We start from the raw sequence: 17,143 nt of genomic DNA, 5'->3' as shown, positions 1-17,143 counted from the left end.
CTCACTTTGCCCCAGCCTCATGACATTTAGTTGGACTGTACCTCACCAACCATGTGTCAGAGTAGCATTGGAGTCTGTCCCAGTGCTCCTTGTTAAGGTGATGCAATTCTCCTTCCTTCACACTTCCCCTCATGACCTCTGCTCGTCTGTATACATGATCAGGCAGCCGTCCAGACCTTCAGGCAAATCATTTTAGTTCATAATCAAGAAGAGTAATCGTCTCAGAACAGAATCCAGTGGCACTCCGCTGCTGCTGCTGTGTGTGGGTATGTGAGTGTGATGTAATTACCAATTTGTAATCACTATTTTTGTACTGTATGGCAAGGATATTTTGCACTCGTCGGGGGCCCACATCCCAAGAACATTCTCTACTATCAAATAACTTTTGAAATGCTGTCTGCATTAGCCATATCTGGTGTAGTCATTCTTTCCAATGCATTCGCCACTGGTGTATTATAAGTAATTCTTTAAATCCTTCTTTTAACCTTACTTAATTTGATGTTATGTTCTCTGTTTGTTCTATCCCTACATCTCTCGTAGATCTGTTCACTGTTTACGTCATCGATTTGTTTTAGATAAAGGTTGTGATCAGGTTCACCCTAGTTCACTCTTGAAGAGCATATTCCAGCTTTGGTTTTATGTAGGACATGAACAGCTTGCTCAGTATTTCCTTATCCATAGACTTGATATGCTATTCTTGATAAGATTATTCTCTGCTAAATATTGATGACTTTGACGCCTTCTTTCACTTTGTCCCAACCCCATCATTGTACATACATTTGGGTCGAACTTCAGCAGCCATATATCAGACCAACTTTGAAGTCTGTTTAGGTCCCCTTGTAAACTGATGTCATTCTCCTCGCTTTTCCTCATCCCTCATGACCTTCGCATCATCTGCGAACATATTGAGGCGGGAGTCCACACCTTCAGGCGAGTCATTCACATGGATCAAGAAGAATATCGGTCCCAGAACAGATTCCTGGGGTACTCCACTGCTGACCTCAACCCATTTGGAGAAGGCTCCTATGTGTCTTTCGTTCCCTTCCGCTGAGATAATCTTCTGTGCATTGCAGGAGCCTCCCTCATATTCCTGTCTGGTGATCCAGCTTCTTGAACAGCCTCTCATGATGTACAATGACGTACTGCTTTCTGGCATTCAAGATGTGACCAGTCTACCTAAGACAAGGCTCACACTCCAATACAAGTCGAAGAGGTTCATTACGCATGATCTCCTTTCCCTAAAACCATGTTGGATCTCACTTACATAGATCCTCCTCTGGAGAAAGTCATTCAATCGCTTTCTGATTACCTTTTCCAGTACCTTTCAGACCACATTCGTCAAGGAGACTAGTCTGTAATTCAGCGCCTGCTCACGGTCTCCTTTAACAGTGATAGATATGAGGTTTGCCCCTTTTCCATTCCCTTGGCACTTTGCCTTTCTCTAGCGACATTTTGAACAGCATTTGTAAGACGTCTGTCTTGTTTATCTGCACTGATCGACAGCACATAGTGTCTTCCACTGTGAAAAACACTTATGAACTTGATATTCAGTTCCTCACATATCCTTACATCATCCTCCACTACTTTCCCCACTGAATCCCTTATTCTGATAAGCTGCTCTCTAACTGCCAGTCTACTAAGACCTGTGTTGTTTCCACGATTACATCATCCGCCCTCATGTCCTGTCTCATCTCTGCTCCCTTAACTTCCTCATTTACCACATCATCAAACTTAAGCATTACCTGATATCGCTTTCTCCCGGTCGAGGTATCATATGACAAGTTATGACTATCCATGCCAGTATAAGATCTAGTAGCAAGGAAGAACCAGTCCCCATTATCGACTCCATGTCAACATGAGCATTCAAATCGAGCCAGTCAGTCTCTTTACATTTGCGATCTCAATTATCAGCGCTTTACCCCGTGTGTGTGTGTGTGTGTGTGTGTGTGTGTGTGTGTGTGTGTGTCAGCCTGGGCAGGCAGTGTTGACAGGAGTCTGTGTTGTTGTCAGCGGTTCTTGGGGGAGTACGGCATGGTGTGGTGCGAGGCCGAGGAGACCTACCTGCTGGACAACCCCGTCAACGCCTCCTGCAGTTACTCGTCCTCGGAGGTCACCACGCCCAACGTGACGCCCTCACACACGCCCAGGACGCACCCCCGCGTCAGGATCAAGAGGCACAGGAGGTGAGTGGATCGTCTGGTCTCGTATTGTCCACAGCCCCCGGGAGGTACGCGTGAGCACCTCCTTCGTCAGAAGCATCAACGAAGGGAACTTGACGCCGTACAGACAGTGTTGTCGGAATAGATCTATCGCCTTCATAGACAAAATACATTAAAATCTATCCTATCTACACTCTAGATAGACATTAAGATAAGCCATGTAGATTTGGACATTTTCAAAAAAATTTATTGATTTTTTTATAAATTTCTTAAAGGAATTCTTTAAGGGGAAAAAATCACACGAAAAATATTAAGATATCACACTTTGGCAGCCTCATCAAACCTGTTTCCCTGGGTAGATGTACCGATTGTAATACATTCTATATCTATTTCATAACTAGAACAACCAGTACACTGCATCATCCAGTACACTGACACGTACATTGTACTACTTCACCCAGGATACACATAAACTTAATGCATGCCAACACCTAGTACATTACCATGATAGAAATCTGCACCCAGTACATCGCTTTGTATACTGTGCTCTACCCAGTGCACCACAGTACCCAGGATACCATTACCCCAGTACAACACAATACACCTCTCCCATTACTACCCCAGTGCATCACCTCATTCAGTACGACCCTACACGCTGTATGACAGTACACAGTACAATATGAAACCCACTACGTCCAGTGCACACTTCCCTATAAACTACACCAACCATGTTCCCCTCAAATGACGCCATCTGATTAGTGCACTGCTACACCCAGTACACTTCTCCCTGGTGCAACACCCAGTACACTGTCCCTGGTGCAACACAGAGTACACTGTCCCTGGTGCAACACTCAGTACACTGTCCCTAGTGCAACACAGAGTACACTGTCCCTGGTGCAACACCCAGTACACTGTCCCTGGTGCAATACCCAGTACACTGTCCCTGGTGCAACACCGAGTACACTCTCCCTGGTGCAACACAGAATACACTCTCCCTGGTGCAACACCCAGTACACTCTCCCTGGTGCAACACCCAGTACACTGTCCTTGGTGCAACACCCAGTACACTGTCCTTGATGCAACACCCAGTACACTGTCCCTGGTGCAACACCCAGTACACTGTCCTTGGTGCAACACCCAGTACACTGTCCCTGGTGCAACACCCAGTACACTGTCCCTGGTGCAACAACCAGTACACTGTCCCTGGTGCAATACCCAGTACACTGTCCCTGGTGCAACACAGAATACACTCTCCCTGGTGCAATACCCAGTACACTGTCCCTGGTGCAACACCCAGTACACTGTCCCTGGTGCAATACCCAGTACACTGTCCCTGGTGCAACACCCAGTACACTGTCCCTGGTGCAACACCCAGTACACTGTCCCTGGTGCAACACCCAGTACACTGTCCCTGGTGCAACACCCAGTACACTGTCCCTAGTGCAACACCCAGTACACTGTCCCTGGTGCAACACCAGTACACTGTCCCTAGCCCAACACCAGTACACTGTCCCTAGCCCAACACCCAGTACACTCTCCCTGGTGCAACACAGAGTACACTGTCCCTGGTGCAACACCAGTGCACTGTCCCTAGCCCAATACCCAGTACACTGTCCCTGGTGCAACACAGAGTACACTGTCCCTGGTGCAACACCAGTGCACTGTCCCTAGCCCAATACCCAGTACACTGTCCCTGGTGCAACACCCAGTACACTGTCCCTGGTGCAACACCAGTACACTGTCCCTAGCCCAATACCCAGTACACTCTCCCTGGTGCAACACAGAGTACACTGTCCCTGGTGCAACACCAGTGCACTGTCCCTAGCCCAATACCCAGTACACTGTCCCTGGTGCAACACAGAGTACACTGTCCCTGGTGCAACACCAGTGCACTGTCCCTAGCCCAATACCCAGTACACTGTCCCTGGTGCAACACCCAGTACACTGTCCCTGGTGCAGCACCCAGTACACTGTCCCTGGTGCAACACCCAGTACACTGGGTTGTGACTCTTAAGTGTGTTACTAACTGTGGTTCTGTGACTCTGAGTGTGTTACTAAGTGTGTTACTGTGACTCTGAGTGTGTTACTAAGTGTGGTATTGTGACTCTGAGTGTGTTACTAAGTGTGGTATTGTGACTCTGAGTGTGTTACTAAGTGTGTTACTGTGACTCTGAGTGTGTTACTAAGTGTGGTATTGTGACTCTGAGTGTGTTACTAAGTGTGGTATTGTGACTCTGAGTGTGTTACTAAGTGTGTTACTAACTGTGGTTCTGTGACTCTGGGTGTGTTACTAAGTGTGGTATTGTGACTCTGAGTGTGTTACTAAGTGTGGTATTGTGACTCTGAGTGTGTTACTAAGTGTGGTATTGTGACTCTGAGTGTGTTACTAAGTGTGTTACTAACTGTGGTTCTGTGACTCTGGGTGTGTTACTAAGTGTGGTATTGTGACTCTGAGTGTGTTACTAAGTGTGGTATTGTGACTCTGAGTGTGTTACTAAGTGTGTTACTGTGACTCTGAGTGTGTTACAAAGTGTGGTACTGTGACTCTGAGTGTGTTACTAAGTGTGTTACTGTGACTCTGAGTGTGTTACTAAGTGTGTTACTGTGACTCTGAGTGTGTTACAAAGTGTGTTACTGTGACTCTGAGTGTGTTACTAAGTGTGGTACTGTGACTCTGTGTTACTAAGTGTGTTACTGTGACTCTGAGTGTGTTACAAAGTGTGTTACTGTGACTCTGAGTGTGTTACTAAGTGTGGTACTGTGACTCTGTGTTACTAAGTGTGTTACTGTGACTCTGAGTGTGTTACTAAGTGTGTTACTGTGACTCTGAGTGTGTTACTAAGTGTGGTATTGTGACTCTGAGTGTGTTACTAAGTGTGGTACTGTGACTCTGTGTTACTAAGTGTGTTACTGTGACTCTGGGTGTGTTACTAAGTGTGTTATTGTGACTCTGAGTGTGTTACTAAGTGTGGTACTGTGACTCTGAGTGTGTTACTAAGTGTGGTACTGTGACTCTGTGTTACTAAGTGTGTTACTGTGACTCTGAGTGTGTTACTAAGTGTGTTACTGTGACTCTGAGTGTGTTACTAAGTGTGTTACTGTGACTCTGAGTGTGTTACTAAGTGTGTTACTGTGACTCTGAGTGTGTTACTAAGTGTGTTACTGTGGTTCTGAGTGTGTTACTAAGTGTGGTATTGTGACTCTGAGTGTGTTACTAAGTGTGGTATTGTGACTCTGAGTGTGTTACTAAGTGTGGTATTGTGACTCTGAGTGTGTTACTAACTGTGGTTCTGTGACTCTGGGTGTGTTACTAAGTGTGTTACTGTGGTTCTGAGTGTGTTACTAAGTGTGGTATTGTGACTCTGAGTGTGTTACTAAGTGTGTTACTGTGACTCTTTAAGTGTGTTACTCCCTCAGGAACCACAAGAACCGTGAGGTGCGTCGTGTGGTGGCTGAGTCCACCTCCCGCAGCATCTCCTCGGAGAACGAACCCTTCAGCTTGGACTACGAGAAGCTGCTGGCCGCCATCACCGAGCTGAACATTGTGGCCCAGGGTGACGCTGCCGCTGAGGTACCTCACACTCCCTCCCTCCCTCCATCCATCCCTCTCCAACACTCACGTCCTCCCTTCACCCTGCCTGTCCACGACATGGCTCCCATCACCAGCGCTTCACCTTGCCTGTCCACGACATGGCTCCCATCACCAGCCCTTCACCCTGCCTGTCCACGACATGGCTTCCATCACCAACCCTTCACCCTGCCTGTCCACGACATGGCTCCCATCACCAGCGCTTCATCCTACCTGTCCACGACATGGTTCCCATCACCAGCCCTTCACCCTGCCTGTCCACGACATGGTTCTCATCACCAGCCCTTCACCCTGCCTGTCCACGACATGGCTCCCATCACCAGCCTTTCACCCTGCCTGTCCACGACATGGCTTCCATCACCAGCGCTTCACCCTGCCAGTCCACGACATGGCTTCCATCACCAGCGCTTCACCTTGCCTGTCCACGACATGGCTCCCATCACCAGCCTTTCACCCTGCATGTCCACGACATGGTTCTCATCACCAGCCCTTCACCTGCCCTTCGTCTCTTGCCTGCCTCACCCACCCCCATCAACTGGTCTCTCTCCTCTCCCTCACCATCTCTCATCCCGGGCTTTCACCAGCATCCTTGATAGTGCACACATCGCCAGACTTCCTTCCTCAGGCCTTCCCCAGGTCCACATCAGGGCCGGGCCTACATTGATGTATAAAGAGGATTGTGATTATAAAAGGGAACATTGAAGAGACGAGTGAAAGCATTTACGAATTTTGAAGGAAGTGGAAAACCTGTCTATCAAAATGTTCCGGGTTATAGTTGCTAGGAAAGACATGAGAGGGTTGAGAGTTCCAAAGCTTTGACGTTTAAGGAAAGAAACAGTTATCAAAACGGCCCACCCTTGAGTTGCCAAAGGCCACACAGTAATCATGTGACGCAGCAGCTTGTTGAGTATTGCTTGGTCTAGCTAGTGATGGGGGCACAAGCAGCCAGCTCTCGGGAGCAAAAAACAAAGTAATACCAACAGAAAAGGGAAAGGGAACCAATTTTGCAACGTATGGCAAGACCGTAAGCTTTGAAGTTAGCCTGGAACAGTTTACAAAGAGGACCACTTTCGACTCGTCTCTGTCAAGTAAGGATACATAGCTAGAACCAACCCAGAAGTAAGACCAATACTTCATACAAGGACGGACGAATCTTCTGTAGAAACGGAGTAACTGCTCAAAAGAAAAGAAATTGAGACATCTGAACATGATTACCAGTTTCTTAGAGGCAGACTTAGCTATCTCTGTAATGTGGGGCTTCCAAGATAGAATGGATGTTACATTGGTAACAAGTATGTTCATTGACTCAAGAGATGGAATTACAGAATAGTCAAAGTGGAGAGGAAAGTTGTGGGGAATTTTCTAGAGCGGGATAGGTAGGAACAAGGTTTTGGAGGCATTACATTTAACCCGATTTCGCTTATTCCACTAATATATCCTGTGGAAGTTGTGTATTGTTGGAAAAAGGGTAAGAGGCTGATCCATCAAAAACCGCAGAGATAGATCGGCCAGAGAGGAAGCTAGATATGCGGGTGCAAAGTGAGGGAGGAAAGCCAAAAGAGGGAAGTTTAGAGATGAGACTTCGGTACCACAGCCTCTCTAAAGCTTTGGATATGTCAGAGGCAACTACATAGGATTCCCCAAAATTTTTCAGGGATAGGATGATAGGACATTAGTAAGATAGGAAAGAATATCACCAGTGGATCAGAGAGAAGTCTGAGATTCAAGATTTCTAAGGATATGGGAGTTGAGGAGGGATTCAAAGACTTTGGAACGATAGATATCGAAGTAACAGGAGGCATAAAACGGTCACCCTTCTCAGGGACGGGATGTAACACATGCTTCCAAGAAGAAGGAAAATTTCTGGTTTTTGAATAGAAACGGAACAGACTAGCAAGTACAGGTGCAAGTTCACAGGCACACTCTTTCAGAACATGGGGATGGGTGCCATCAGGACCATAAGCCTTGCTTGTGTCCAGAGAAGGAAACGCTTTTCGTATAGTTCGAAAAGAGATTACGGGAAGGGGCATAGGATTAGTAAGAGAAGCATCAGGGGTGAAGGAATGTTAGAATCGTCCAAGGTGGAGTTAGAGGAGAAACGGGAACCAAAGAGTTGCTTTGTCTTCGGGAGAGACAGCCATAGGACCGTCAGAACGGAAAAGTGAAGGAAAGGTAGAGCGACAGAAGTTGTTAGAGATGCCCTTAGCTAAAGACCAGAAAAGATCTATCAGTGGATGACGAGGAGAGGTTATCTCTTTCTTTCAATAAAGGAACGCTTCGCCTCACGGATGACATGCGTGCAGTGGTTCGGGCAGTGATAAATGCTGAATGGGAGTCGGAAGAAGGAGGGTATCTCCAAGAGGGGTATATACGCCAGGATCAATGAGGCCGTGAACATCAAGCTACGTCCACCAACCGAAAAACCTTTTTACACCTTCCACAGGTGTTAATGATGTATCTAAGACCACGTACACTGTCACTGTGTATAGGACCCAGGTGGCTTTCTAAGATTCACTCACTACAGATGACCGTGACCGGCTGCAGAACTACCAGGAATTTATCTACTTTGGATGGCCTAATGCCATCTCATATACAAGTGATGTAATGTTTCATACTGTTTCCTGTGGAGTTGCCAGCTGCCGCTTTAGATGTATTTCAGTGATGATATTTTCTCCCCAGTTCGAACAGCTCCTTTGTGCGACGTTCTAGGGTAATTCTAGATATGATTCAGTGGATGAAAAGGTGAATATATTCATTGAGAACCCTCCCTCACCAGGCTGGGGAGAGTCTGCAGTTAACGCTCTACAAGAACGGTATCGTGGTGGACGACGGTGGGTTCCGCAGCTTCGAAGCCGTCAAGACGCGTCAGTTCCTGCAGGATATACTGGACGGCTTCTTCCCCAGCGAACTGCAGGACACCTATCCTGACGGCGTCCCCATCAAGGCAAGTCCTACCACGCTTGCCCACTACACCAGCAGTATGGGGCCACATGTTGTCTATAGCTTCCCGAGAACTGAATTGTTCACTGTAATCAGAACTTGGAATTGTTACCATCTCCAGCTTTATGGTCACCTCTTGCCTTCCCTCTGTGTACTGTACACATCGAACATCAGATTGAGTGGATATAAGGTCAGAATATACATATATTAGCATATGATTACACACAAGCATGTTACCCTGGCCCAGCGGGCTTGTGGGACAAACTTTGCTGATAGCTTTGGAGGTCTTGACTTCTCTGCATGTGTCACCAACGCATCACAGGGAACAGTAGCTTGATGTAGTGACTTAATCACCTTACTGTATTTGTATGTAAGAAATCAGTCATTGAAGTATATTTCGCATCGTATAACTAGAGTAACAAAGAAATGGTATATGATTCAGTATTGTCACAAGAGCCTGATAGTTCGCCCCCACTCTTCTTTCTTTTTCATTCTAAGAGAAAAATCTCACAAAATATTTGATATCCAATTATTTTCCTTGGTGTAAGTTTTGTGAAGTGTCTCGTCTCACCCCCACACGTCCTTTCCAGGTCCGTGATAAACGTCAGGTCATATTTCTGCCTAACTCCTCCAAACGCAAGGGGGCGACGCGGCCTCCAGTGCCACCTAAGCCCAGACTTCCCACCACGTCTGACTCCGTGCCCACGGCGTCCTCCCTCACCTCCGTCACCTCCACGTTGTTCAGCAGCGTCTCGGAGACGGAGCCTCGACCGCCCGAGCCTACCGTCTTGCCCGAGGCTAGTGACAGTGCCCCTCCTGCCACCGCCTTGCCTGAGCCACCCGGGGACACCTCGCACTTATGCCCGGAGGTGGACTACCGCAGTGAGTCAAGCGATGTCAGCAGTCGTCGCAACTCTCTCCAGCGAGGCAGTGACAAGTCAGAGGGTGAGGGGATCGGGAGAGGCGAGAGTGGCGGGCGGCGCGGGAGTGAGTTGTGGCGCTCCTCGGAGACACCTGTGGTGCCTAGCGTGGCCACAGTACGTCGGGACAGTCGTAGAGAGAGCGAGTCACGTCGGGGCTCTGACCACCGCACGCACCAGTGTCGTCGAGGGTCGGAGTGTCGCCGTAGCAGCGAATTAGCCAGGACGACCCTCGACCTTGACCTGGGTCGTCGTGCCACCTCCAAACATCCCCTCGAATGGAACCGCATCAACCGCACTGCCTTCCTCCTCCACGACGACACCTTCGACTCCAACGGCAACCACATGCGACGCGGCAGCCTGGGCGTCCTCAGCGCAGACCCCTACGATGTGGAAAGTCTCAGGAAGCGGCGGACGTCGGTCGAGGACTTCCTCGCCAAGGTTCCTACCTGCGTCGTCAAGAACGGCAAGATCGTCAACCTGCGGGAGGAGGTGGCTGACATGCTCATGGTGGGTTCTGCTGCCGACCTCGACCTGGGTTATCACATGCAATCTTATTTACGTTGTCAGCTTTAAACATGATCAATAAGTTTCTCATAGTGTGTTGCTGGGGATGGTAGGATACTGGTGAGGATGGTAGGATACTGGTGAGGATGGTAGGATGCTGGTGAGGATGATAGGATACTAGTGAGAGATATAGTTGGTGGGATGTTGATGATGTGCTGAGTGGAATCCTCTAAGCAGGTCAGCAGAGACACTCACTCTGGTTTATCGGATGACTGATGGTGGACAGAGAGGCAAAAAAATGAATTAGCAATTTTTTTCTTTTGGATAAGCGTGACCTGTATGGTTGACTTCTGTGGTATAAAGGTCAGAGCAGCTGACCGTAACTCTCTTACGGGAAGACCCTGTTAGAGCCCGCATAGGTTCGAATCCTGGCTACGGCAGTCGGTCCACAGTCTCTCCACCTGTTCCCCTTCCTAATAGATGTGCAGCAAGCTAATGAGGCATAGATTAGCTAAAATGAGATAGACTTTGATTTTTGGTTTTAAAGATATATATGATAGAGTTGATAGAGATGCTCTGTGGAAGGTATTAAGAATATATGGTGTGGGAGGCAAGTTGTTAGAAGCAGTGAAAAGTTTTTATCGAGGATGTAAGGCATGTGTACATGTAGGAAGAGAGGAAAGTGATTGGTTCACAGTGAATGTAGGTTTGCGGCACGGGTGTGTGATGTCTCCATGGTTGTTTAGTTTGTTTATGGATAAGGTTAGGGAGGTGAATGCAAGAGTTTTGGAAAGAGGGGCAAGTATGCAGTCTGTTGTGGATGAAAGAGCTTGGGAAGTGAGTCGCTGATGATACAGCGCTGGTGGCTGATTCATGTGAGAAACTGCAGAAGCTGGTGACTGAGTTTGGTAAAGTGTGTGAAAGAAAAAAGCTGAGAGTAAATGTGAATAAGAGCAAGGTTATTAGGTACAGTAGGGTTGAGGGTCAAGTCAATTGGGAGGTAAGTTTGAATGGAGAAAAACTCGAGGAAGTAAAGTGTTTTAGATATCTGGGAGTGGATCTGGCAGCGGATGGAACCATGGAAGCGGAAGTGAATCATAGGGTGGAGGAGGGGGCGAAAATTCTGGGAGCGTTGAAGACTGTGTGGAAGTCGAGAACATTATCTCGGAAAGCAAAAATGGGTATGTTTGAAGGAATAGTGGTTCCAAGAATGTTATATGGTTGCGAGGCGTGGGCTATGGATAGAGTTGTACGGAGGAGGGTGGATGTTCTGGAAATGAGATGTTTGAGGACAATATGTGGTGTGAGGTGGTTTTATCTAGTAAGTAATGATAGGGTAAGAGAGATGTGTGGTAATAAAAAGACTGTGGTTGAGAGAGCAGAAGAGGGTGTTTTGAAATGGTTTGGTCACATGGAGAGAATGAGTGAGGAAAGATTGACCAAGAGGATATATGTGTCAGAGATGGAGGGAACGAGGAGAAGTGGGAGACCAAACTGGAGGTGGAAAGATGGAGTGAAAAAGATTTTAAGTGATCGGGGCCTAAGCATGCAGGAGTGTGAAAGGCGTGCAAGGAATAGAGTGAATTAGAATAATGTGGTATACCGGGGTTGACGTGCTGTCAGTGGATTGAACCAGGGCATGTGAAGCGTCTGGGGTAAACCATGGAAAGTTCTGTGGGGCCTGGATGTGGAAAGGGAGCTGTGGTTTCGGTACATTATTACATGACAGCTAGAGACTGAGTATGAACGAATGGGGCCTTTGTTGTCTTTTCCTAGCGCTACCTCGCACACATGAGGAGGGGGGGGAGGGGGTTGTTATTGCATATGTGGCGAGGTGGCGATGGGAATGAATAAAGGCAGACGGTATGAATTATGTAAATGTGTATATATGTATCTGTCTGTGTGTGTATATATATGTATACGTTGAGATGTATAGGTATGTATATTTGCGTGTGTGGACGTGTATGTATATACATGTGTATGTGGGTGGGTTGGGCCATTCTTTCGTCTGTTTCCTTGCGCTACCTCGCTAACGCGGGAGACAGCGACAAAGTAAAATATATATATGGAAAGCTGTGTAGGTATGTATATTTGCGTGTGTGGACGTATGTATATACATGTGTATGGGGGGGGGGGTTGGGCCATTTCTTTCGTCTGTTTCCTTGCGCTACCTCGCAAACGCGGGAGACAGCGACAAAGTATAATAAATAAAGAAAAAAAAGAAAAAATATATATATATATATATATATATATATATATATATATATATATATATATAGAGAGAGAGAGAGAGAGAGAGAGAGAGAGAGAGAGAGAGAGAGAGAGAGAGAGAGAGAGAGAGAGAGAATAACAAACGGGAAGAGATCTTACGAAATTCTGGTTGACTCTTACGTGTGCCCGAGAGGCTGATAAAGGAATTATAAAGTGAGCGTAACACTTGTGGTTGAATGTATCATCTTGTGGTGGGAGTGAGTGTACTGTGTGATGCACTGACCCACTTCCATGGTTAAATGAATGGACCAGTATGCGAGTTGACTGGATGAGTGAACCACAGTTGATCAAGAGAGAAATTTACCATAGCTGCTGTATGCTGATGATGCTACTTCAGTGGAAGATTTGGAAGAAAAAAAAACGAGTGGGTAAGAGAGCAAGATGTTCAGTACACACGTGCACGTGGTAGTAAGAGTAATATTCTCGTGTTTGAAACATTGAAAAATCCCACTTTGATGTTGTGGAAAACGTTAAGGTTGGAACAAGTTCTGGGTTTTGAGATCATTGCTCCACAGAGACACCAGCGTTGAAACAGCATCACAAGAGCCGTGTTACGTGACAGATGTGGTGGGTCTGTGAGAGCCTTGGTCAACAGATGAACTCTTGATTGTGGAAAGGAAAGGTTAAGTGATGAGGCCTCTGGTCAAATTCTTTCCAAATAAAACCTTTATTGTCTTCACAATACAGATATGCGGGAAATATGGGAGAGCAAGAGAGGTGAGGCTGGTGTTAGCCAGAGATTAAGAAGTGGCAGGTAAGGGAAAACGGATGAACTGCAGAATTCATAAGATTAGAAAAAGGTAGGCAGCCCAGCCAGTAATACACTTGAACTTACAAGAATGAAGGGATCAAATTGTGTTAAGAATTAGAAGGGAAATGATGTATGAAATGATGATATTAGATCAGCCATGCAGAGAGTGGACCATATCATTGGTCAGTGTTGAAGATTTATTATGTACATGACACGAGGGGGAAGATGAATACCTGGGTTGGGTGTCGGCCGACTCCCATGCTCAGGCTTCGAGCCCAGGAGGGTCCGACACCTGGCGGCCCATGCTGATTCATGGTCAGTAACACTGACCACTACACCACAAAGGCCTATGTGTATGTGTGTGTGTGTGTGTGTTAACCACGGGGTGACTGCATAAGTCATTAAAGATCCAGGAGGGTATTCTAGGACTTGGTGCCTCCTGGACTGCGGGTATATTGTGAGACGAACATCACCAGGATGCCTCACGCAGCTCACAGTGCCTGCTCTCAGTGCTCCTCTGAGTGAAACCGGGAAGTAAGTCAGGATTAGCAAGTGAGTGAAGGTGTGTGTGAGAGTGTGATAGGGGCAAGTCAGGTGGGCGGGGGACATGCTCGCCTGATGGCGCGGGACTGGCTGGGTATGTCACCGCTCTCGCTGTGGAGGACGAGGATTATGAAGAGTGTTGGAGGTTATGACCAAGACGGGCGATGTAGACGAGGTAGCCATGCCAGACGACCTCAGAAGACTTTGGGAGTTTTAGCACTATCAGAAATGGTAGGGAGACCAAGTTGAGGACGCATGATAACGAGGATGGGTGACCATAACGTAGTGGTCAGGTAATACAAAACCAAGGACAGGATGAGCCTGGGTAGGAACGTAATGTTAAGGCATCAAGAGGAAGAGCACTGTGGCAGAAACAGTAGCAGGAGGAGGGTGTGCTCCCAGTGCGCCAGACAACGAGTTATGAGAGACAAAGCGTCACTTTAGGATATCACAGTCGTGCAACGAAGTGCGACAACACGCAGCATAGCGTATTGAGAGCCGGTAGGTCTCCCAGGCTAAGTATTGTGCTCTCGTTTGGAAGCTGAAAGGCAGACGTTGCTAAAGTCTTGGTAACAAGACTACCATCAAGGGACAATGTAAGATTTATGGAGTACAATGACGGACACACAGGATAGATACAAGGGACGTATCTCGTACATAAACAAGACATATTTACGAGGCTGTATGATGGGGACGGTTTGTACTTAAACAAGGGACGAATGGCGGCGGGTCAGGTTTGGTTCTGGACGACGTCTAGAAGTTAGCTCAGGTATGGGCCAAGGTCAGGTAGGTCGTATAGACAAAGGTCAGGTAGATCGTATTGACCAAGGTCAGGTAGATCCAGGTGGTAAATGGTCAAAGGCAACCTTTTGCGCCAGGTCTGGAGACAAGGGAGTACAACTCCACTGCAGCTGAGGTTGACGAGGGTGGATGGAAGTAGGCGACGTCATATGTTATTCCATCCACAGCAATTTGCACCAAGCATCGTACGTGGGAGTTTTGGAGCTTCGTGTGGGATGAGAGGCATTATTTCCTTGCTGGCTGCAATATGAGGTTCTGTATATCTTATGAATTTACCAGACCTTTGATTTCTTCGGTCATACCAGACCAGAATACAAGATCTCTCGTAGACGTACGTGATATTTCTGTATCTTGATGAGATTTCCAGATAATTTATCGACTTAATTTTCATCTAACTAGAACAGATTTGAATGACTGTTTTATGAGAATCGAACAATAGTAGGATGAACCCCGTTTCGTTCTCCGTATATGTCAAGTTTAATAAAACGATGCAGGGAAGTCAACAGTAATGAATGAGGCCGTATGTGATTCTTGCCCGTGAAGGGGAGAGGGAAATGCAAAATTAAGACATGGCAGTGAAGAAGCAGACACCGTAACCCTCCGTTGACACACAGGTAGGAAGACTTCCTTTGTTTTGTTCCCTACATGACGACCGCAGGAGTTTAACCCTCATTGCCCCTTCCCTTCAGGGACCTTCCCGTAAGAACTCCCTGACGCTGGTGCACACGCCGGTGCTGGACGAGGCAGGAGAGAGCCAGGAGAGCAACGACCAGGAGAACACGGTCGACGACAACTCCCAGCTGGACGACAACCAGACCCAGCGACTTGCGCCGAGTACCACCACGACCACAGCCACCACGACTACCCACCACGACCACGCCCACACCAGGACCACCCTCAGGATCAAGGTGGAGAATGGTAAGTTGGAGAGGATCTGCATGACGTGTTGGAGAGGATCTGCGAGACGTGTTGGAGAGGATCTGCATGACGTGTTGGAGAGGATGTGCATGACGTGTTGGAGAGGATCTGCGAGACGTGTTGGAGAGGGTGTGCATGACGTGTTGGAGAGGATCTGCGTGACGTGTTGGAGAGGATGTGCATGACGTGTTGGAGAGGATCTGCGTGACGTGTTGGAGAGGATCTGCGTGACGTGTTGGAGAGGATCTGCATGACGTGTTGGAGAGGATCTGCGAGACGCGTTGGAGAGGATCTGCATGACGTGTTGGAGAGGATCTGCGAGACGTGTTGGAGAGGGTGTGCATGACGTGTTGGAGAGGATCTGCGTGACGTGTTGGAGAGGATGTGCATGACGTGTTGGAGAGGATCTGCATGACATGTTGGAGAGGATGTGCATGACGTGTTGGAGAGGATCTGCGTGACGTGTTGGAGAGGATGTGCATGACGTGTTGGAGAGGATCTGCGTGACGTGTTGGAGAGGATCTGCGTGACGTGTTGGAGAGGATCTGCGTGACGTGTTGGAGAGGATCTGCATGACGTGTTGGAGAGGGTGTGCGTGACGTGTTGGAGAGGATCTGCGTGACGTGTTGGAGAGGGTGTGCGTGACGTGTTGGAGAGGATCTGCGTGACGTGTTGGAGAGGATCTGCGTGACGTGTTGGAGAGGATCTGCATGACGTGTTGGAGAGGGTGTGCGTGACGTGTTGGAGAGGATCTGCGTGACGTGTTGGAGAGGATCTGCGTGACGTGTTGGAGAGGATCTGCATGACGTGTTGGAGAGGGTGTGCGTGACGTGTTGGAAAGGATGTGTATGACGTGTTGGAGAGGATCTGCGAGACGTGTTGGAGAGGATCTGCGAGACGTGTTGGAGAGGATCTGCATGACGTGTTGGAGAGGGTGTGCGTGACGTGTTGGAGAGGATCTGCGTGACGTGTTGGAGAGGATCTGCGTGACGTGTTGGAGAGGATCTGCGTGACGTGTTGGAGAGGATCTGCGTGACGTGTTGGAGAGGATCTGCATGACGTGTTGGAGAGGGTGTGCGTGACGTGTTGGAGAGGATCTGCGTGACGTGTTGGAGAGGATCTGCGTGACGTGTTGGAGAGGATCTGCATGACGTGTTGGAGAGGGTGTGCGTGACGTGTTGGAAAGGATGTGTATGACGTGTTGGAGAGGATCTGCGAGACGTGTTGGAGAGGATCTGCGAGACGTGTTGGAGAGGATCTGCATGACGTGTTGGAGAGGGTGTGCGTGACGTGTTGGAGAGGATGTGCATGACGTGTTGGAGAGGATCTGCGTGACGTGTTGGAGAGGATCTGCATGACGTGTTGGAGAGGGTGTGCGTGACGTGTTGGAAAGGATGTGTATGACGTGTTGGAGAGGATCTGCGAGACGTGTTGGAGAGGATCTGCGTGACGTGTTGGAGAGGATCTGCGTGACGTGTTGGAGAGGATCTGCGTGACGTGTTGGAGAGGATCTGCGTGACGTGTTGGAGAGGATCTGCATGACGTGTTGGAGAGGGTGTGCGTGACGTGTTGGAAAGGATGTGTGTGACGTGTTGGAGAGGATCTGCGTGACGTGTTGGAGAGGATGTGCGTGACGTGTTGGAGAGGATCTGCATGACGTGTTGGAGAGGATCTGTATGACGTGTTGGAGAGTATCTGCATGACGTGTTGGAAAGGATCTGCATGACGTGTTGGAGAGGATCTG

General features: G+C 48.1%; 1 protein-coding gene across 1 annotated transcript in view; it reads left to right on the top strand.

Annotated features, from left to right (window-relative positions):
- The window catches only part of LOC139750063 (uncharacterized), a 37,817-nt gene that overhangs the window by 319 nt on the left and 20,355 nt on the right, over nt 1-17,143 (top strand). The window contains exons 2-6 of the mRNA XM_071664398.1: nt 2,011-2,183; nt 5,577-5,730; nt 8,525-8,692; nt 9,279-10,118; nt 15,171-15,399. Coding sequence (XP_071520499.1) covers nt 2,011-2,183; nt 5,577-5,730; nt 8,525-8,692; nt 9,279-10,118; nt 15,171-15,399 — 1,564 coding nt within the window. The remainder of the gene's footprint in view (nt 1-2,010; nt 2,184-5,576; nt 5,731-8,524; nt 8,693-9,278; nt 10,119-15,170; nt 15,400-17,143) is intronic.

Source organism: Panulirus ornatus, chromosome 9 (genome assembly GCF_036320965.1).
Source record: "Panulirus ornatus isolate Po-2019 chromosome 9, ASM3632096v1, whole genome shotgun sequence".
In the NCBI taxonomy this organism is placed as follows: Eukaryota; Metazoa; Arthropoda; class Malacostraca; order Decapoda; family Palinuridae; genus Panulirus; species Panulirus ornatus.
This window is presented reverse-complemented; position numbering and strand designations above follow the sequence as displayed.